Genomic DNA, 22,092 nt, shown 5'->3' with positions numbered 1-22,092 from the left:
ATTTTCTAGCATAGATATGTCCCACATGTTGCATGGGACATACTTGTATTAAAAGCATTATTTGTTTTTATCTGAAATTCAAATTTAAGTGGGTGGTCTGTATTTTAACTGGCAATCCTACATCACTCGGCAGCAGTTGGCTTACTTTCCCTTCTTTCTCAGTCCCTGTATTGTCAGTAGCAAGGCCCCTAAGACAAAAGCCAACATCCGGGCCAGAGCTCCGCCAAGGATAACCTGGATTCTCTCCTCTCACCTCCAAGATGGCAACCTCCTGCCGGTTGCGCAGGATCCTGAAGGCAAAGGGGTGTCTGGGCCCAAAGCCTGGGACCACCTCACAGCCTCGGAGGGCAATGGCATTCACGTGGGTTTTGAGGTCTGTGCGGTCCTTGTGGAAATATAGAGTGTTGCACTTCAGGCGGCACCAGCGTTCCTTCCAGCTGTGGTTCACCAGCACGTTCAGATAGCCTGGGAGGGGCAGACCAGCAACGTGATTTCCCGGCAGCCCAGCCCTGAGGAAACCCCAGGTGGCGGATGCGAGTTGGGGTGCATGGGTCTATACCCAGGAACAAAGCTCCTGTCTAGCTAGACAAGGCCTGTGGGCCCCGGACCAGCTCTTTCCTGGCCTGTGAGCTCAGCCATCCTCTTCTCTCTCTAAGTTTCAGTTTCCTATCAATGAAATGGGGACTGATAATCACATTTCTACATCGCACACAGCCTTTGGACCATACCAAGCTTGATGAAAAGGGCAGGAACTACTATATAGAATGAATAAAAGACGCAACTCTCCCTCATGGCTTTCGCCTTTCTTCTCCTTAAAATACCAAAGTCTTACTGAAAGTCAGAAGGTAATGGATGCTGCTGACATCTGGTGGCGGCATGTAGGAACAATGTCATCCGACCAGGAGAGGGAGCGATAAAATGCGGGAGGTCCATTCTGATGACTGGTGGGTTCAGATTCCCTCTTACCATTTTAGATTTAAATTTATTTTTTGCCATAATAAGACCTGATCCACTGCTTATAAAACATTTCTGTATAGCCATGTGCCTTTATAATATTCTTTCAGGGTGAGAGCATTACTGCATATCTAAAATATATGATTATCTGTTGAATTCCAGTACATGGAACACGCATTTAAATGAACAGAATAATATCTTTTCCCTTCCAAACCACTTTTAACTCGCATTGAATGCATTTATAATGAAAAGTACTTAAATATTTTTATACAATAAATTTCCTTATAAGACTGGCTGGTACGTTCCACACCTGACCTGATGTATGCTGGGAAATAAGATACCCTTCTCTCATCATAGTGAAGAGATTGAGGCTGAGAGACAAGTGGGGTTGAGGTTAGGGTCATAGGAAGCACAGAAATATGGGAGTCAGTTGGCTTTTCCTTCTGCTGAGCCTGGGGGCCTTAGAGAAGTGACGGAAGGGCATGGGTTGTTGATGGCATGGGGGTTGGCTATCCAGTGGGAGGCCGGGGGCCAGGGGATGGGCCTGCAGAGTCTCCTGGCTTGGCCCTAGGGGTCCCCCGTCAACAGGGTCTGAGTTCTCCTCCTGTGCCTGCCGGGTACCCACCACAGCACGGGACCTCCTCCTCGGTGGAGGCCGTTTGCAGGTCGTCCGCCAGCGCCTTCCTCTTGGAGAAGCTGATGATACGGGTGATCTTGCGGCCTGCAGCCCTGCTCATCGAACCCTTCAGCTCTGCCAGGCTGCTCTTCTTCCCTTTGCCTGTGGTTGCAGAGATGGGTCAGGGAGGGGAGGGAGCCCCGAGGCCCAGACGCACCCGTTCCTCGCCCTCCCACTGGTCCTTTCAGCCTGCACACAGGCCTGGCCTGCAGCTCCAGGGGTGGATGGGCCACATCACTTCCCTCAGGACCTGCTCTGCACTGCGTGCCTGTGGGCCTGTGCCAAGCAAGGCCCGTCCCCGCTCTGGCATCCTTTGCCTGAGCCCCCAGCGGCTCCTACCCTGTTCGCAGGTCTCCCGGCGGCCAAGGGTGGAACAGCTGTCGCCCATGCCCAGGCTGTGGGAATCTGAGGTCTGCTTCTCTTGGGACAGTCTCTGGGGGGAACACAGGCAGTCACATCAGAGGGCACGCTCAGAAGTCCCCTTTGTTGGTTCAGTCTCCCCCTGACCCTTGCACACGAGGACTAGCTAACAAATGTTTGTCAGCAACTATTAAGTACCAGGTATGGGGGCGGGGGGGGGCAAAGATGACTTAGGATGGTTGTATCTCCGAGATACAGTCGATTTAGAGAGCGAGGCAATTAATTATCACACATTGAGATAAATGTCGTAGTAGTTCGGACCAGATTCAGCATGCGACAGGGAGCTGGGAAGATAGTCAGTGGGAAACTGCTGTTCTGCAACCAGTTTAGGGAGGTGCCTCCAGTGGCACCATGGACGGCAGACAGGAGGGAGCGAGACTGGAAGCAAAGGACCTACTTAAGAGAGTGTCATCCTGGGCAAGACGGGACTCAGAAAGGAGATGAACCAGGATGATACTGAGGATGGAGAAAAAGAGAGGAGTTGGCCTTTTCAAAATAGTCGTCCCAGGTCAATTAAGTGCCTGCTAGGTACTGTGGGAGGTGGCGCGGAGTAGTCGGATGGGACTGGGACACACTGCCCAAGGGCGAGGGGCTCGCTGCTGTGACTGCGGGAATGTGGGAGAATCCTTTCATCTCCCCAACGCTCGGTTTTCTCTTCGGAATCCCACTCTTTTCAGTGGGCCGCCGTGAGGCCCCAGGGAGCCCACGTGGAATTACGTAGGCAGCGGACTGTCATTTCTAGCATCTGCATCGTGCGCTGCCCTCTCCCTTTAGGGAGCTAAGCTGTGGGCGGCGCACATCTGTTTGTGTTAAGATCACACCCGGGGCCCAGCGCAGCGCTTGATGCTCACTCACTACTCCTTGAGTGGAGCTCAGGATGCTCCTTGAGGGGCCAGGTTGCAAAGTCATTGAGAGTCAGGCTGCCCGATGTAAATCCTAACTCTGTTTCTTATTAACTACGTGACTTTGTAAATCTCTCTGTGCCTGGCTTCCTCATCTGAAAATGTAATTCATCAGAGTTGTAGAAATTAAATCAGGTAAAGACCTGTGAAGCACTTAAAACAATGCTGGCCACACGGTCGTATTCTGTAATGCCAGCCTTATTATATCATGCAGAGCCCATGTCTGGGACTCTCAGACCTGCCCTAGGATTTGGGGCTGCGTCCCCATCTCACCCACAGCACCAGGCAAAGCGTAGCACATGCCTGCCGAGGGCCTGACCAACTGCTAAATGAGTGCTTCGCTCATGTCCCAGTGGGGCGCTCTCCTTTTCTGATTGACAAATGCAATTTAATTTTCATGGCTCCATTCGAACAGGACCACTCCTGACCTGGCAGGGTTATTCATGACCAATTCTGGCTTGTACTGCACCGTGGACACGGGCATTCATTCATTTCAGCAGAAATGTATTCAGCACCTACTGCTGTGCCAACTAACTCTGTGCTGGCCACTCATGGCTTATGTGACACCACTGCGTGTGCCCAATTCACCACCAGTCTGAGACCCCCAGCCCCCACCCAGGGCAGAGCCTGTGCTGAGTCCCTGCTGCCTGGCCCAGGGAGACCTCATGGAGACAGATGTACCTTGTCCAGGTCCAGTTTGCACAGGAGGACTGGGGATCTGGGCATGTCCGTCCCCTCGGCCCCCGTGATGGGCTTGCTGACCTCTCGGATGACCTGTGGAGAGCATGCACAGGTGTGAGCAGGTGGGCAAGGACGCTGTGGATGCAGAGGGAAGAGTGGTCTGTGCCATCAGGGCCACTGAGCAGAGGGGTTAGGACCACTGGACGGAAGACATGGCTTCACGTGGCCGCCTGCCACGTGTGTGGGGCACAACTGCATTTAAAAAAGGCTTTCTCTTGTAGGCCCTTGAATTGAAAAGATCTGGGGCTGGGAACCACGAGGCTTGGCTTCTAGACCTGGCTCCATTGCTGATTAGTTGTGTGGCCTTGAGGAAAGCCACTTCCCTCCTCTGGGCCTCAATTTCCCCGTCTGTAACATGGGCTATAACTTTAGTGGGTTGTCTGAGGACCAATGAGATGATAGGGATGAAGGGCCACGTAAACTGGGACACCCTGCACAGGGGTGAGCCACTCGCTTCTATGACTGTATCGGGCCTTTACAACAGCCTGTGGGGCAGCCAGGTTTATCCCGTCCATTTCAGAGATGTGAAAACTGAGACTCCAAGGCATTAGCTCACTCATCCAAGGTCACACAGCATAAGCATCCAGATCACGAAATAACAACAGCCACCATTTGTGGTTCACCTGTCAGGTGGCTTTCCATGGAATATCCTATTGTATCCCCACAGCAACCTTGTGGGGCAGGGGTGACTGTGGTCCCTAAGTCACAGATTAGGATGGTGAGGCTCCAGGAGGCGGGGCCATGGTTGCTGGCCCTTAACCTCTGGGCTAATGGCCTCCCGGGACTGGATGTCAGGACAGGCCTCTTAACGCAGGGTCTAGGGTTCCGTTCTCAGACCCACCTGGCCCCTTCAAGGACAGAGGCTCCCCAGCAGGCAGGTTTTCTCCCTTCCTTCCCTTCCTGAGACAAAGGCAGTAATGAGAACCCTAAACATTCCAGTGGGAGAGCTGGTTATCACAGGAAGGGAGGGAGGATGGAGAGGGAGAGGCTTGGTTTCTTTGTTCCAGCAGGAAGACCATAGTTGGAGAGAGAAAGGTATCACAGTGAAATAGAGGCGGGGTGCAGGGCTGGAGGGCCCCTATAAGGGATTGGAGGTGGGGCTTCACCGTCATTGCACAGTAATCACTGATGACTACTAAGCACTTATGCCTGGCAGGCACTATGTCCACTGTCTCTAGAATCCTGACAAGAAGCATTTTATAGAGGAGGAAACAGACACAGAGAGGCAAAATCATTCGCAGAAGGTTACACAGCCATTTAGGCCTGGGACTTAAACTCAAGTCTATTTCACCAAAGGCCTCCCTCATTTTCATTATGCCACCCTGCCTACGGCTTTTGGAGTAGATTTCCTTATTAGCCTCTAATCCTGGCTCCAATCAGTTGGTTATATGACCTTTGGCAAGTCACATATGTTCTCTGTGCCTCAGTTTCCTCATCTGTAAAACGGGAACAATAATGGTCCCATTGCGAAGAGTAAATGAGGTCATATACGTAACCTCTTAGCACAATGCATGGCACAAAGTAAGCGTTCAATATGCAGTAACTAACTGTGCTGTGTAGCTTCAAGATGCAGAAGTTCGACCACGGGTGGATGTTATAAGGAAGGATTTTTCCTTTTTCAAATGAAAAAAAAAAGGATTAGCTTATCTCATGATAAAATCAGCTTCCTTGGTAGATATTAAGCTCCCCTTTCTAAGCGGTGTACAGATGCAGGCTGGACAAGCCCACAGTAGGGGTGTTAGAAAGGAGATTCAAATAATGAGGAGGTACAGAGGCCCCCAGCCTGAGGTCTGTCTGTCTCCTGGAGATGTCCGAGGCCCATTTCCACACATAAGCCTTAGCCATGCACAGGCCTTGATCCCACTCCCTTGAACAAAGCCTATTCTTCCAGGGACAGAAGCCCACCCCACTTCGTGCTGGGCCCGGGAAAGGGAGGAAGGGCGGGCAGGCGCAAGGCGAGCTCAGCCCCTGTACCTTCAGCCACTCCTCCGCCTGCTCCCGGCTCTGCAGTGCTAGCACCAAGACCTCGGTAGCCCCCTGGGAGAAGCGCAACTCATGCCTCTTGTGCCGGCTGTCCTTGGGCACGTAGGTGACGTTGCAGACATCCAGCAGCAGCCTCAGGTGTGGCTGCCGGTCCTTGGAGCTTTTATAACACTGGGGAGGGAGACAAGAGGTCAGGGCTTCCTGGAATGGAGGGTGAGGAGGGGACACCTTTGCACAAAGGCTTGGGGGAGCTCGACTTATCCCACAGAGACCTCCCCCACCCAGCTCAACTGTGGGCACCGCACGAAGACAGGCGCTGTGGCTGTTCACCCCAGAGAAGAGAAGCCTGGGAGGGGGTATCTTTGAGTAATCTTCAGATCTCCAGCGTTACTGAGGTGCCCTGGGGGGCACAACTACCTATTAGGAAAAGGTAGATTTTAGCACAACACGAGGAAGACTGTTCCAGTCTAGAGAGCCATTCTACTGTGAAGAACTCTTAAAGAGAAGAAACAGGCTGGCTTGGGAGGAAGTCAGCTCCCTGCTGCTAACGGGCTACTGGGCAGGAAGGTGGGAGTGAGAATTCAAGCAGAGACAGAGGGCTGGGCTTGGGAAGTCAATAGTTTATCAATAATGATTCTCACTTGAGGCCAGCATTACCTTGAGACCAGAAACTGACAATGACATTACAAAAAAGGAAATTTATAGGCTAATCTCTCTTATAACAGTTGCAAAGGCCCTAAACAAAATACTAACGCATAGAATCCAGACACGTAAAGCATAGTGCATCAGACCAAGTGGTGTTTGTTCTAGGAATGTAAGAAGGGGTTAGCATTCAAAACCAACCACGTCATTCATCAGACTACTGTGTTTCCCCGAAAATAAGACCTAGCTGGACAATCAGCTCCAGTGCATCTTTTGGAGCAAAAATAAATTATAGTAAAATAAGACCGGGTCTTATATACTATACTATACTGTAATATAATACCAGGTTTTATATTAATTTTTGCTCCAAAAGATACATTATAGCTGATTGTCCGGCTAGGTCTTGTTTTCGGGGAAACAGGATAACAGAAAAAAAGGAGACAAACCACTTATTTCAATAGAAGCAGAAAAAGTATTTGATAAAATTCTGCACCTACAAGGTGTGATCAAAAGTATTGTGAATGTTTAAACAAAAAAAATTATTACAGTAAAAGAAACATTGTCATTAATCCCCTCAAACTATTCCCCCTCACTTCAAACACACTTATCCTATTCTTCTTGCCACTTTCTGAAGCAGTTCTGGAAGTCCTCTTTTGTGAGTATCTTTAGTTACGCTGTTGTGGCTGCTGCAATGTCCTGAATCGATTCAAAACATTTACCTTTCTTGGTCATTTTGACTTTGGGGAAGAGCCAGAAGTTGCACGGTGCCAGATCCAGTGAATAAGGTGGATGAGGACATGCCATAATGCTTTTATTTGACTGAAATTGCCATATCAGAGCAATGTGTGACATGGAGCATTGTCATGGTGGAAGATCAACTAAAGACACTCAGGAAAGAGGACTTCCAGAACCACTTCAGAAAGTGGCAAGAACAATGGGATAAGTGTGTTCGAGGCAAGGGGGAGTATTCTGAGGGAGATTCATGGCAATGTGTTTTTTACTGTGATAGTTTTTTAAATTAATCATTCACTGTATTTTAGATCGCCTCGCATTTGTAACATAGACTCTTAGCAAACTAGGAATAGAAGGGGACCTCCTTAATGTGATCAGGAGCATCTACAAATAATCCACAGCAAATATCAGCCTTAATGGGGAAGCACTGAAACTTTCCCTTTGAGTTCTGGACCGAGACAAGGATGGCTGCTCTTACCACTTCTGTCTACATTGTGCTGGGGGTCCTCGCCAGTACGGTAAGTCGAGAATAACAGAGGGCATAAAGAGTGGGAAGAGTAAGTCATGCCCCTGGACTCATTCTGGCCTGGGATTAGCTTTTCACTGCTCCAGGGTGAGAAAAGGTCATGTTTCAAATGGATATATGTTAGGCAAGCCTTGTCATAGATTTCTGGGTAAAGAGCTCTTATTTTTTTCTGAAATTATGTCCATCCTCCTACTTTGGAATTAAGGCTACATTTTTTTAATGAAATAATAGTGATGAGAGATGGTGAATTGAAGAAAAAAAGCTTTAAGAAAGCAAGTGCTGAGTGGGCTTAGTTTTGGAAAAGACAGATGTATGGAAATGAGGGTAGAAATACGCGTATGTCTATTAAAACTTAATAGTTGTTAGCTCTTGGTCAGTGGGATTATAGGTGGTGTTTTTAAAAATCATTTTTCATTTTGTTTTTCTCTAGTTTTTTAAGTAAACACATTTACTTGCATAATGAAAAACAATAAACATTGTTTTAAGGTGATAAATTTATCTTTGGCAAAACAAAAACTTGGTAAAGTCTATATCAGGTCTTCAAGGTTTTTTTTTTTTTAGATTATGCTCTAAGTGGGAGAGCACCGATCTTCAAAGCAGAGACTTTGAGCCTCTGTGCACAAAGCAAGCCCAGAGGAACTGACGCAGACATGCCTGCACACACACACACACACACACAAGTCCACGTGAGGCCAAGAGGAACATGGCCGCACCCACTCACCAGGAGCTGGTCCTCCTTGATGACGGTCAGCTGCTTGGCCCACTGCCCGAAGCGCTTTTTCCGCAGCAGGAAGGCACATATCCTGCAGTCCCTCACCAGGTGCATGGAGGCCTCCTCTGAGGGCCACTGGTGCCTGGGCCGCAGCCCCTTCCCTTCTTCCTCCTCCTCCTCGTCGTAGGACTCATAGGAGCTGCTCATTGCGTCAGAGTCATTGTCTGCAGGCGCCATGGGAAAGGACCCACCACTGTGCCGTTACCCAGGGGGCACCTCCTCCCTCCTCTGCAGGCATCCCTGCTCTGGGCTCCCTGGACCATGAAGGGGTGAGGCGTGATCGTGGAGAGGACTAAACCCCCACATGGGTGCTGTGTGTCACAGATTTCCCACTAGCTTTGTGACCTTGGTGACTTCACTCCTCTGAGCTTCAGTTTCCTCATCTAGGAAATGAGCATAATGAATAATAGTATCTACCTAATCGGGCTGTTGTAAGGATCAGTGATGCAGAGTGTTTAGCCAAGTGTCTGGCACTCAGTGAGTGTTCAGTAAACATCAGCGACTGTCACTGTCCCAGTGTGTTTACATCCATTGTCTCAGGTCACTCTCACAGCACTCCAGCAAATCCCCATTTTATACATAAGGAAACAAGGCTCAACGAGAATAAACAACTATCTAAGGTCAGTCACCACGAGTCAGGGCAAGGGCTCTGTCAGGAACTCCTGACTCCTGAACCCCAGGCCCACGGAGAACAAGGGCTTCAGGGCCTCCATGGTGACCCTGCGGGGTGAGGGGCTGGTGGGCACGTGTGTGCCCAGGCCTGCCCTTCGAGGACAGGACCTGACTGAAGTCCCGTTAGGCACTTACAGGAGTTCTTCAGCTCCCCGTTCATCGTGGTCGCAGGGTAGCTGCTGTCTGCATCCTCGTAGTAGCCGTCCACAATGGAGTGGGCTGGGCTGCAGCCATCTGTGGGTTTGGCAGAAAGAGCCGCACTCTGGACAGATGCAGGCAGACTCCCGGAGGCAGGGCTGGGGAAGACCCGCCATACCGTGCCCTCCTCAGGGAAGAGAGGGTGGCACTCCTGCAGCACCTTGGTCAGGGTGTGGGGTCTCCCTCTTATCTCTTCTGCTCTGGTGCCCCACATGCCCTCTGTGTTCCTGTCACCAGGAACTGCCCTGATGGGCCCTGTCACACGTCTAGGCCTCGTTCACGCTATTCCTTTGCTCTTCTTATTTCCTCCCAGAGAACTCCTACTCACCCTCCAAGACCCAGCTCAGAGATTTTTCGTCTGACCTTCCCAGGCGGACAGTGATCAGCCCTCCTCAGTGTCCCCAGAGCATTGGTGTGTGTGGATGTGTGTCTTGGTCACAGCTTGGTCCCAGCACCTGGGCTCAGACCCCCTTCCTGCGCTGCCTCTGCCTCATTTTCTGTTACCTCGGCCTTTCTGTTTATTCCTAATACATCTCCTTCTGTTTGTCAAAGTGTTTCTCCTAAGCCTCTGCAACTACAAAGGAGGAAATGGACTAGAGGAGGTAATCAGAACACAAATAAAAGTGAATACAACAGCTGCCTATCCTGAATTTTCACAACACATTCCCATTTAGGGGGCGGCATACTACAGGGGTTGGGGGTATCTCACATTTTATCCTGCATCAGAATTACGAAGGGTCTTTTTAAAATGCAGATCTCTGGGCTGTATCCCCAGAGATTCTGATTCACTGGTGTGGGCTGGGCTGAGGAATGTGCATTGAAAAAACCCAACTATTTAATAGGACATTTAAACACATATGTAAAAATAGAAAATAAACTGAACTCCGAGGAATCGGATTTTTAAAAAAATAATTAAGGCTTCTTCTGAGGTAGCTGGTCTCTGGAGCATATTCTGAAGTTCAGTGGACTAAGGGTGTATGCTTTGGGCTTGATCAGCTTTGGGTTCAAATCTATCTCCAGCATTTGCTGAGTGACCTTGGAAAGAAAACAGTTTCTCTGAGTTTCAGATTCTTCATCTTAAAGTGACATGAACAGTTCCTACCTCGGATTAGTGATATAATGCATATAAACTCTCAGCACAGAATGTGCTAGAAAAACGCCAAGTATTATTATTATTGTCTCCTTCGATTTCCATAATACAGGGATGTCGGTGTCAGCCTCATTTTACAGATGGGGCAACTGAGGCCAGACACAATTTGCTAGTGACAGAGCCTGGATGAAAACCAAGGTTGCCAGCTTAGGGGATAGAGACACATGCCCCCTCCAGGAAGCCTTCCTTCACCCAGTCCAACTTGCTCGCATATCACCCTGTTCTCCAGAGCCCTGCTCTGGGCTTCCAGCCCCCACTGTCCATCTGTTTCCGGAGGATGGCAGCGCTGCAATTCTCGCACTTGGGACATCCAGGTCTATTTCCCCAGTGAGGTTCAGAGCCTGTTCTTTCCCAGCAGGCTCTCTGAGGCCTCAGAGGCTGGTGACATGCCAGGTGAGGTGGCCGGGGAGTCAGGGCCAGAGGCGGGCTGGAGGAGGAAGGTGATGGGGAAGAGGGCGGGGGCACCGGGGCAAAGCGCTCAGACACTTGGCAGGGCTGGACACTGCGTGTGGGAGGAAGGATGCTCCCTGGTGGGCTTGGCGTTCTCTCCCTGGACAAGGCCCCTGGCCCTTCCTGAGGCCCTCCCTTCCCTCCTGCCCAGGACCCCCGCTGCTCCCGGAGGCAGCTTCTCAGTCTCTGGGAGTGAGCTCTCCGGGGAGCAGGACGGGCCTCATCCAGCTGAGGGTCATGACCTGGGATTCATGGCCCAGCAGCACTTTATCTTCTTCTTCCTCCCCTGTTCTCAGGTGGATAAAATAGAGTCACCTGCTCTACATACAAAAAGCTGTTTTCAGGGGTTGGGGGTTGTCCAAGGCCACACAGAACTGGGACGAGAACCAAGTCCCGGAGCTCCGGCGCCACACCCGCTGGCCCACCCAGCTTGTCACGAAAGAGGCCAGGTGCTCAGGTGGCACCTCCTCAGGAGGTGGGAATGGCTGTGTGGGTGCTGAGCTTGGAGCTTCAGGAGAGGAGCCTCCGCCCCCTGGCCCCTGACTCCCAGGGGCACTGGAACTTACTGTGGGAGCTGATGTACTCGGGGGACTTGCCTGGCCCCAGGGGAAGGGCCTCCTCATAGTAGTCTTCTGGCGGAGGCCTGTTGGGAAGCGGTGGGGGCAGGTCGGCCGCCTGGAGGGGACGAAGGAGGTGTGTGAGACCACGAAGGCCAGGAGGCCGGGGAGAGGGACACGGGAGCTCCTACAAGGCAGGACGTAGCATCTGAATGTGAAGCCATAGCTTCTAACAGGCTTGTGGAAGGGCAGAGCGGGAAACCTTGAGAGTTTACTTGGTCTTACATTTCTGATTGAAATGATTTAGCATCAGGGCTCCTCTGTGATGTCTGAAAGTTGTGTGGGCTGCCACACAGAAGTGGTTATACACTTGATGACCACATGCAGAATCGTCAAAGCTACCACGAGCTCCGCAATACGCTGCAACCACATCCACGTACATGTGAGGAACAGCAGGACAAGGAACTGGGAGACACGTTATGTAGGGAGGCTGTATCACCTTGTGGCTGTGAGGTTACACTCTGAGGCCAGGGAGCCCTGGCTCTCCAGCTAAGCTCTGTCACTTGCTAGTGGTGGGACATTGACATGTCACTTACTCTCTCTGAGCCTTAGTTTCCTTACCTGTTAAATGGGGATAACAATTCTACCAACCTAACTCAGTTGCTATGAGCATGTAAAGGACACAATAAGTGGTCAACAGTTGGTCCTGTTGATGGTGATGTTGACGGTGAATTATGCAGTTAACAGAAAATGCTTGATGTGATTATGGGCCCTGATTCCACGGCCCCAAGCCTGGGAACCCCAGATCCATACTGTCATTTTGTAGGTGAAAAACTCAGGCTCAGAGAGGGGAAGTGATTTTCCTAAGGCCACACAGCAGCAGGGAGGAGAGCAGAGGCCACCAAACTTGTGGTCCAGAGTTTTCCCTATCACTCCACCTGTATTACTGCAATCAGAAGTTTGGGTGGGGACGTCCTTTGGGCCTGAAGGGACAGGTCAGTTCACCATATTATCCCTACTCAGCACAGGACAGTGAGCATGAGTCATTGAAATGTTCTTGTGCTGTTTCCGCCCTTAACCACGCATAGAAGAGAGATCAGGGTCCTGTACAGTGAGGAGTGTCCCCTGTGTGTGGGCGAGAGCTTCCCTTGCCCCTTCCAGAGGGACAGAGAGCCTGAGGGTGTGGGAACCCAGGCCATGACTCACATGTTTCAGAGACGGGCTCTTGGCTGGCTCAGGGCTGGCTCCTTTGCCAGGCTCCCCATCGTCCTCTGGCATGTCCCGGAGGTCGCTCAGGTCACAGTCTATGCAGTGTCAGGCCAGTGGGTAGAGAAAGCCGAGGATGAGCACGGCAGAGCAGGAAGAGGGCTGGATTTGACGTCAGAAGGCCTCCACCACCTCCTCCATTAGTACCCTGAGCAAATGACTTCCTCCCTCTCAGACTCAGTCTCCTCATCTGTAAACTGGCCTTGTCTATCTCCCAAGGTTATAGAGCGGATCAAATGAGATAATTTTTGGTCCAGCGTGTTGGAAATGTTTCCGGGTTACGTTATGACAGTGCAGTACCTTTCCAAGTCTGTCAGCCCCTCACACTCTCCCACCTGACCCGCCGCTTTCTCGCTGTGTGGAGTAGTGCTGTCCTCCCTCGAGACAGAGCAGGCATCGCACGCACCCTGCACGCAGCCCAGCTTAGCTGCTCCCACATCCGTGGTGCCACTGCTGGCCCACCACAGCTCCATTTTCTGCTGAGCTGCTGGACTGCTCAACCCAGGGCCGCCGGTGCCATGACCCACGGATGCGAGGAGCAGGCAAGACAGCGCCGTGTGCCATCCCTTCTTGGCCTGTGTGTCCATGCCTCCCTTTCCTCAGATCTTGGGGATCGTTTCCCATAACCGTACAGATTTTGACTAGACCTTCAGACCTGACAGGGCCCAGAGAGGCTCAGGGACTTACCTAAAATGACTCCATGTTGTAATGTTGGAGTCAGGCCCCGGTCGGTGCAGGTAATTCCCTTCCACAGACTGAGGCTGGGAGAGGGTCACTTACCAAATTCTTCAAAGAGGGACTCCACGAAACTGGGCCCAGAGTGCAGGTTGGCTGTGTTCACATACAGGTAGGACACTTCTTTTGCTGTGAGGAAGGAGGAGACCTGCGGCTGCTGACTGAGGAGGGGCCAGGTCTCCCCACCCCCACTCAGACATCCGTCTTAAACCCATAGGCACAGCACTCGGTTGGCAGAGCACGTGCACAACTGAAATGACTTCCCTGGTTTTCCAACTTTGTTTTCATTTTTACATTGTTAGGGAAGATCTCCGTCTTCAAGTGAAAGGGTGCCCAGAGCCCAGTATGGAAAACGACATGGGGGTGCTCTGGAGACAGCCAGGCTCTGGCAGGGGCCACCCCGTTCCTCCTCCCAGTCTGTGAGGGCAGCGGACACATCACCCTGGTGTGCACTGGGGAGGGAGGCCCAGGTACTGATTTCCCTCCACGTCACTCAGACCCCTGCCACAGAGCGGGACGTGGGTACAGCACACGCGAGTTCCCGCGCTCTTGATTTACACGTATGATTTCACGGGCTGACTTAGGGTGAGGAAAGGCTGGGGCAGGTGAGCACTGTGTGCTGCTGGGCACACAGTGAGGCAGAGAAGCCGTGGGAAGTAGAGGGAGGGGCATGAGTAACGATGTGGGGCGGGTGTGAGTGTGTGTGTGCTGTGTGTGTGTGTGCTGTGTGTGTGTGTGCTGTGTGTCTATCTGAGGTATGTCAGACGGCCTGTGTGTGGGCGTGTGTGCGCGTGCTATGTGGATGTGATGCGTACGTTAGTGTGTGTGATGTGAGAGTGGGGGTTTGAGAGGTGTGTCGTGTGCTGTGTACGTGAGTGCGTGCTGCTAGTGAGGGCATGCTGTGTGTTGTATGTGGTGTGTGTCGTGTAGTGTATATTTGCTATGGAAGGAAGAGCTATGCATGTGAGAAAGTGTGGAGTGTGTGTGGCATGTGCGTTGTGTGTGTGTTTGCAGTGGGCTGAGGATGGAGGATGCACAGAGCACAGCCAGGGCTGTGATGGGGAAGGGCCGAAGTGGACGTGACTCTGGCTCGGCCGTGCAAAGCGCTGAACGCCGTGCTCTGAGGCTGCGCTTCCCCCTGCCCGCAGGCCTGGGGAGTTCCTGAAGGCTCTCTCAGAGCTCCAGGCAGAGTGCTGATGGCTGACCTGGGAGCGGCTGTAGGTTCTGTAGGATGGAAGCCACGGCCATCTTCTTCTCCAGGGTGGTGTCGCTGAGGTACTCCTGGTCCAGGAGGCTGAGCAGCCCCGTGAGCTCAGGGAGCAGCTGCTCCAGCACTGAAGAGGAAGCATGATCATGGCTCTGCGTCCGGGATCCTGGCCCTGCCCCCACCCACCAGAGGCCAGAGAAGCAGGGAGCAGAGGGCAGGGCCAGGCATCACGGGAGACCTCAGAGGCCCTCACACAGCTGTCCCAGTGCTGGCTTCCAGCCTCCCTTGGGAGAGCTCTGTTCACTTAACGGTGACATTCCTCTGGGCCTTCCCATTCTGCCTCAGGTCTCATATAGCCTTGGCCTGAGGACTGAACCTCCTAGGCTCACCCTGGCCACTCGGGGCCCAGGTAGCCTGAGCAGAGGCACTTAGGCCGCCCTGTCCCAGGATGCCCTCTGCTTCGTAGGCCCAGGGCTCCTTCCTCACTGCAGCTCCAGGCTCAGCACAGGGCCCAGGCTGAAGCCCCCGGCCATCCAGGACACAGGCAGGAAGGGAGCCTTCCTGTCCCATCAGTTCATATGCTTCAATCTCTGGAACCTTCTGTTTCCGGTGCCTTGGTGGGAGCCAAACTAAACATTAACCCTTCTCACCCCAGGCCCAAAACTATCCTCACCATTCTTTCTTTCCATGCCATCCCAGTGTTTTTCAAACTTGAGTGTATATAGCAATTAGCTGGGGATCTTGTCAAAATGCAGATTCTGACTCAGGAGGTCGGGGTGGGACCTGAGAGTCTGCATTTCTGACCAGCTCTCAGCGGCTGCTGCTGCTGCTGCTGCTGCTGCTGGTTGAGACCCCATGAAGTCGCCAAATCCTAGAGCACAGAATCCATTCAAGACAAGCGTGCCAAGACCATGATGTCATGGATGTCTCCCTGTCCCGAACAGTAACAGGGACTTGGTTTGCCTCAGAGCTGAGGACCAGCCTCATTTCAGCAGTGCTAGTATTTTCCTGTTCTGTAAGTCCCCAGTTGCTTGTGCATAATAATAAAAGCTCACCTGTGCTGAACAGTTATTGTGAGCTGTGCTAAGCCCTTTCCTACTTGAGTCTTATTTAAATCTCATATCAAGCATTTTATCATCTCCATTATCTGAAGGATGAAACTATGGCTCAGAGAGGTTAAATAACCTCTCCAGGGTTACACAGCCAGTAGAGACTGGATCCGGCTCCCTCACTCTGCACCTTTAACCATAGAACTACATTGCCTTGCAGTATTTTATACAGTCCTACCAGCACATTTTGAGATAGGTCCCATCATCATCCCTATGCTTTAGATGAAGAAACTAAGGCTCAGAGAAGGTAAGGAACTTGCTTGAAGTTACAGAGGCAAGCAGAAGAGCCAGGACATCAGCTCCAGTCTCTTGACTCTCCCCACTCTGGGCCCCCCTGAGGAAATGGTGAGACTCTCACTTATAAATATAGGGTCTGGATGACTAAGAGGGGGTATAACATTGTGCATAAGAGAACCGGCCCTGGAGCCAGACCACCTGGGTTCAAGTTCAGGCTCCATCATTCATTAGCTGTGGGACCTCTGGCAAGTTACTTAGCCTGTGACTCAGTTTCCTCCTCTGTAAAGGAGGGTAATATCAGTACCTGCCTCATAGGGTTGTTGGAAAGAAGAAGTATGCCGTGCCTAAAAAGTGCCTTGCCCCGTACATGGTAAAGGCCCACCTCCAGCCAGCTACTATCACTGTCATGCAGTGTCTGCCACGCTGCTCTGTGCTGTGTGGGTCTGTATGAGTGTCTGTCCCCCTCAGCGGGCTGTGGGGTTCTAGAAGTTGTAGGCTGTACTGTGAATCTCAGCTTCCTGCGCATCCAGTCTGGGGCCTGCTCAGTGTGGGTGCTCTCTATGGGGGTGATGAGAGAGAGAACAAACAGATGACCGTACAGGACTGTTTTGAAAATAGAAATCTTGGGCATAGTGGCACTTGAAGGAAAAATGTGACATTGCAGTCTCTCTGTGGCATTCCATCATCACCTCCAATTTGCTGGACAAGAGCTCAGGGCTGATACTCTCATGAGTACCACCTCATGAGCTCGCTCTGCCTTGGGGCACTGAGGGAGGAGGCTTTCTCTGCAATGTCTCATCTAACCCCCGCAGCACATCTGCGAGTAGCTCCTGTTGGGATACCTATGCTCTAGATGATACAGAAGCGATGAGATGGTCGCACAGCTTGAAAGAGGTGGAGCCAGGTTGACTGCGGGTTTGTGTGACTCTTAGAGCTGCTGAGTTACACAACTGAGGGGGCACCGCTCACCTCAGAGCCCAGGTGAGTGGTGCCTGGAGGCCCTGCTGCCTCCAGGGCCTGAACCCTTGCAATGCCACGTGATGGAGGCTTCTGGATAGGGGGTGTGTGTGTGTGTGGGGGGGGGTCTTCTTTGAAGTAGGCAATCATTTTAAATTATTTCAGCCAAATTTTAGCTGTCGTGAAGGAAATGTTTTCAAATGGAATCACAAACCTCTCTGGCACCCTCAGCAGAGACACCAAAAGTCAGTTAACTCAATTCCAAAATGCCTACCGGACACTAATTATGTGCCACTTGGAGGGATGAGGACATGAACACCGTTCCTGTGTATTCTCCACCCCCTGCCCGCCCACAGGGAATTCCTCACAAGGGAGGCCGTGCTAAAGGCTACCGGGAAGGCACTGCAGACAGGGTACCACGGGGGCTTTCCTGTGGCCTGCAGCCGTGGTTCATCCCTGAAACTTTATGACAGTGCTCTGCTGTCATGCAGGAAATGTCAAGGCTCTGGGTGCAATGCTGTTTATCCCTCTACCAGTGGTCCTGAAACGTTGGCCTCAGGACTCCTTTACATGTTTAAAATTTATTGAGGACCCCATAGAACTTTTGTGTTATGTGGGATACGTCTACTAATACTGACTATATTAAGAATTCAGACTGAGAAAAATTTAAAGCACAAGAATACACAGGCACACATCCCATTAGCCTTCAGAGCTACCACGTCACCACATGTCATGTCGCCTCTGGAAAGACTCCACTTACACCAGTGAGAGAGGGAAAGTGCAAAGGCAGGGAAGGCCTTAGTGCTACATAGTTTTTACCTCGTGGACCCTCTGAAAGCATTTTGGGGACCTCCAGGCATCCCCCATTCCCAACCACACCTTTCTGAGAATTACTGATCTTCAATGAATGACCTCAGATTGCTAAACTTTTTGGATTTTTTAAAATAGTGTATATTCATTGGTTCTTCTATTTGCGGAGTTGTGAGACCATCACCATAATCAATTTTAAAACCATTTCATTATCCCCAACTCCCTATTTCATCTTCAGCCCGAAGCAGCCACTAATCTATTTATTGTCTATATGGATTTGCCTATTCTGACCATTTCATGTAAGTTAAAGAAAAACAATGCTCTGTGGCTTTCTGTGACTGGTTTCTTTCAGGTAGCATCACGTTTTCGTCTGGGTTATAATGTGAATCAGTATTTTATTCCTTTTAATTACTAACTAGCATTCCTACCAGTTGTCCCCTCAGCCTCTCCCTTTTTCTCTCCCTGCCTCTCCCTTCCTTTTTTGTCCTCTCTTTCTCTATGTTGTGATGTTCCAAAGATTTCTTCTTGCTGCTATCAGCAAGTGCCCTGTGTGGCAGCATTCCTGCTTCTAAAACTCTTCTGTTTCTAATTTAAGGTTGGTTATAATTGTTTCTAAAGTAAGAACAACTAGGTTGTGAGTGAGTTCTCTGCTGTTTAAAAACATGAGCTATGCTATATAGTATACAAGCTTTGTAACACATTTTTCTGTTTTGTTTTTTCCCTGGTCCGTGATGGGGTTTCTAACAGGGGACCTTGACTTCTAAGTGTTTTTGTTTCACTGAGGTGTGATCACGAAAGTCCAAACAGTACAGAGGAGAAGGAGGGAACTGAGGGAATCTGAGTGTAGCAGATGGGCGTGAGGCACTGCCCAATGCTGGTGGTGGTTTCTGCAGCCTGGAAGGAACTGGCAGGCAGTGGGGGCAGAGGGAGAGGGAGCCATGGGGGAAAGCTCAGCGTGTAGCAGCGAACGGGCAAGGACACTTCCCCAGAACTGAGCAGGTACAGTGTGCTGGGCCGTTCTCGTGCATCATCTCATTGCATCCTCATACACCGCACAAGCTCTCTGTGACCTACAGGGGAGGAAACAGAGGCTTGGAGAACTGAGGTCCCTCAGCCAGCAAGCAGTAAGGCTGGGCCATGAGCCACGGTCTGGCTGACTTCAAAGCTTTACCCCCTGCCCCTGAATCTTCCATCAGAAGACTTTGGCTCACAGCGGCAGAGGCCAGGCCAGGGCGGGAGCAGGCGGGCAGCTCCTCAAAGCTCTCCTGCTGAGGGCTCTGGGCTATGACTTCACTGGGGCTGCTGACCTGGGGGCGGGTCCCCCACTTGGTGGGTGGGAGACTGACATTATGAGGCTGAAGTTCCTGCTCAGTGGGCTTCTGCCCACCGACCCCTTTGAACTTCAGAGTCCTAACTATGACGATCTTAAAAACAGGCGCCTCAAAGCACATATGAGTACCTGACTTCACAACCGCGGGACCTCAGCCCAGAGAGACGCTCACACATGGGTGCAGGATAGCTTTCAGCCAGCGCTCGGCTCTTCAAGGACAATACAGAACTCCCCCCCGAAAGCTCGCTTTCAGGTGGAGTGAATTCAGAAATGCCTTTGATGGCAGTTTTGTTTTTAACTCCAGTGAATTCAAGCCACAGGGATTTAAACCATCAGAGCATTTAATTGGGAGAGCAATCATGTACACATAAAGCATATGATGAATGGTTCTGCAAGGCTCAGAGATAGTCCTACGACAGCAGCCTCAAATTTTCACAAGAATAAGACTCTCCCGAGGGTTTTGTTGAAAATGCAGATTCCTGGACCTCCTGCCCAGAGAGTCTCATTCGGTAGGACCCTGTACAGGGACGCAGGAATCTGCATTGGATTCTGATGTAGCTAGTCCAAAGTTCACACTTTGAAACATACTCCACCAGAAAACACACTACGGGCCATGTCTGTGAATGTCAGGACCGCGCGAAGACCGTCCTCATTGCTCAACAAATTATTATTAGACACCCCTTCTGAGATACCTGAGAGTTGCGGTGGGAATAAGGGCCCCACGGAAGACACAGAGGAGCACAGTGGTTAGGCTTTAGGGTCAGGCCTGGGCGAAGCAGAATTCCTGTGCTGCCACTTCTGAGCGAGTGGTACAAAGATGGGCACCTTAAAGAACTGTTTTCTCATCTGTGAAATGCGAATAATAGCATCCTAACCTCCGCGGGTGGGAGAAGTGAGTCAGGTCCTGCTTGCGCAGCACTTGGTGCTGTGCCCGAGGCCTGCAGTCACTCAGGGAGGTCGCAGCGCTGCTGCTGCTGCTCCTAACACTCCCAGAACCATGCAGACTCCAGAGTATTGACGGCTAGTGCTTAGTGACAGATTTGCTGTGTTTGTAACAAGCTCCCTGAGGACAGGAACTGTGTCTCAATCGTGTAGAAGCCCAACGAGCATTTATTCAACACACAGGATTCTAACTCTCCAATTTAAAGATGTGGAAAGTGACGGTCAAGAAGGTTATTTGACTCAGCTACGGCCACACAACCAACTGAAAATCGAAGTATCTAGTATTAAATTCACACAAAACTTGATGCATAGATGAGTCGTAGAAAAGCACCGGCCGTGCACGGTCTGGGCCTCCCTCCCAGCTCTGCCATGGTCCAGCTATGGGCTCCTGGGGAAATGCCTTCACTTGGCCAAGCTTCCAGCTCTTTATCTGCAAACAGCATGGGTTCTAACAATAGCTGCTTCACACGGTCATCGTGAAGATGAAATGCAGCGCTCAGTGTACTTGGCCCTCAGTGCACTTGACAGGTACCCTGTTCCTCTGTGACTGCCCTCCAGTTCCAGGTGCAGTGGTCAGAACAGGGAGGTGGGGATCTGGGGGCAAGAGGACTCATGGACTTTGCAAGCCCCATCACGTGGACTGTTCACGGTTCGGGGCCCGACCCATAAGCTTGGGGTGCTTCTGTCAGTGGAGGTAGTGGATCCCCTCCCTCCGGGTGCTCACATTCTAAGGAACCGCGCCATGTCAGGTGAGGGGACAACATCGTCCAGTCGGAAGGGCGGGAATACAACTCAGAAACCCCGGTCCTGCCGTCCCCAGTCAGGAGAGATCTCCTACACCAATTCCTCACCCACCCCCTCCCATCTTCCCTCCTGGTCCAGTTCATTCCTGCTTTGTGAGAACGGGCTGGGGCAGCAGGACATCTAACATTTATTTAGAACCATGAATACATTTCATTGATCTTGTTTGGTTTAGTTGAGCCTCCGGGAGGTACAGTGAATTCCAATGAGGGGAAAAAAACAGGAAGAAATGGTTTAATCATTGTTTATAACTCTTCAATCTTTCACTGTGTGGGACAGACAGGCACAGAAACCCAAGATGGGCGATAATTGTTCTCTGGGATGCACAAAAAGTTTGCAAAATAAAATTAGAAACCGATTTAAAAATATATCTAAGATTAGAGCACAAAGTGCTTATTGTTCCTGGTAAATACCCAACGGAGACTAAGATCAATTATTTCTCTGCTCCCCCACCCTCCCCACCTAATTGAAATCAAAAAGTGGAAAGCAGAAGTGAAGCCACAGGAAAACATTAATCCCGGGACCACATCTCTAGCCCACACCCCTGACAGGGCCTGATGAAACCTTCAAACAGAAGGTGTTTTTGCACGGCCAGTCTGGGTTCTAGTGCAGGGAAGGTCGGATATATTTAGAGTTTTCAAAGGTAATGAGTCTAATTTCCATGACAAAAGAGAAGTGAATAAATTAAACTTCAGCAAACCACAGGAATAACAACCCTTTTAGGGCTCCTACCAGGTCAGCCCTGTGGGCACTCTGGCTTTTGATCTCATTTCTGGTCACCTTTTAGACTCTGGAATTAAAAGAAAAAAAATGCTTGAAAACAGCTTGGAAGTTACAATTTCATTAATTGCAAAGCAGTAGGAGGAAGCACAATGCCTCCTTTCCCCATCTCACCATTAGACAAGTCTCTTTAGGACAAAGAGAACTCATCCTTCTTTGTTTTCAAAGTCAGAGGGAATGCAACCAGCACGATTTAAAGATGGAAAATAGGAAGCGTTGTCAGAATGTAGTTTTATGAAGAGCCTACAATTTTTCTTTTGGTTGACTCAAATTTCCTTTCTCATTTTCAAACAGCAAAATAACCTAATTTCCATTTTGTAAAGGCTCCTGACCTGGAGAAACAACCAGCATATTACTTTAAAATTTTTTGATCATGGGTTTAGAGATGGCTTTCTGTATATTGTGTTTCAACAAGCTAGCACATTAATGAGGTATGACCCAAGATAGCAGTGGGAAGTCACGTCACCCTGAAAGGAAAGCAGTATACCTAGCAGGTGTTACCTCAATGTTTGTGTGGGGGGAACGATAGGAAGAGGAACCTTT

General features: G+C 50.7%; 1 protein-coding gene across 1 annotated transcript in view; it reads right to left on the bottom strand.

The window, feature by feature from the left end:
• Window positions 1-22,092, bottom strand: part of AFAP1L1 (actin filament associated protein 1 like 1) — a 58,112-nt gene that overhangs the window by 17,939 nt on the left and 18,081 nt on the right. Inside the window, exons 2-12 of the mRNA XM_033097021.1 lie at window positions 14,582-14,710; window positions 13,422-13,505; window positions 12,582-12,679; window positions 11,385-11,493; window positions 9,156-9,254; window positions 8,298-8,512; window positions 5,668-5,847; window positions 3,634-3,726; window positions 1,970-2,063; window positions 1,580-1,732; window positions 254-465 (exon numbers count right to left, since the gene is read on the bottom strand). Coding sequence (XP_032952912.1) covers window positions 254-465; window positions 1,580-1,732; window positions 1,970-2,063; window positions 3,634-3,726; window positions 5,668-5,847; window positions 8,298-8,512; window positions 9,156-9,254; window positions 11,385-11,493; window positions 12,582-12,679; window positions 13,422-13,505; window positions 14,582-14,710 — 1,466 coding nt within the window. The remainder of the gene's footprint in view (window positions 1-253; window positions 466-1,579; window positions 1,733-1,969; window positions 2,064-3,633; window positions 3,727-5,667; window positions 5,848-8,297; window positions 8,513-9,155; window positions 9,255-11,384; window positions 11,494-12,581; window positions 12,680-13,421; window positions 13,506-14,581; window positions 14,711-22,092) is intronic.

This window comes from Rhinolophus ferrumequinum, chromosome 24 (assembly GCF_004115265.2).
Source record: "Rhinolophus ferrumequinum isolate MPI-CBG mRhiFer1 chromosome 24, mRhiFer1_v1.p, whole genome shotgun sequence".
Lineage (NCBI taxonomy): Eukaryota > Metazoa > Chordata > Mammalia > Chiroptera > Rhinolophidae > Rhinolophus > Rhinolophus ferrumequinum.
This window is presented reverse-complemented; position numbering and strand designations above follow the sequence as displayed.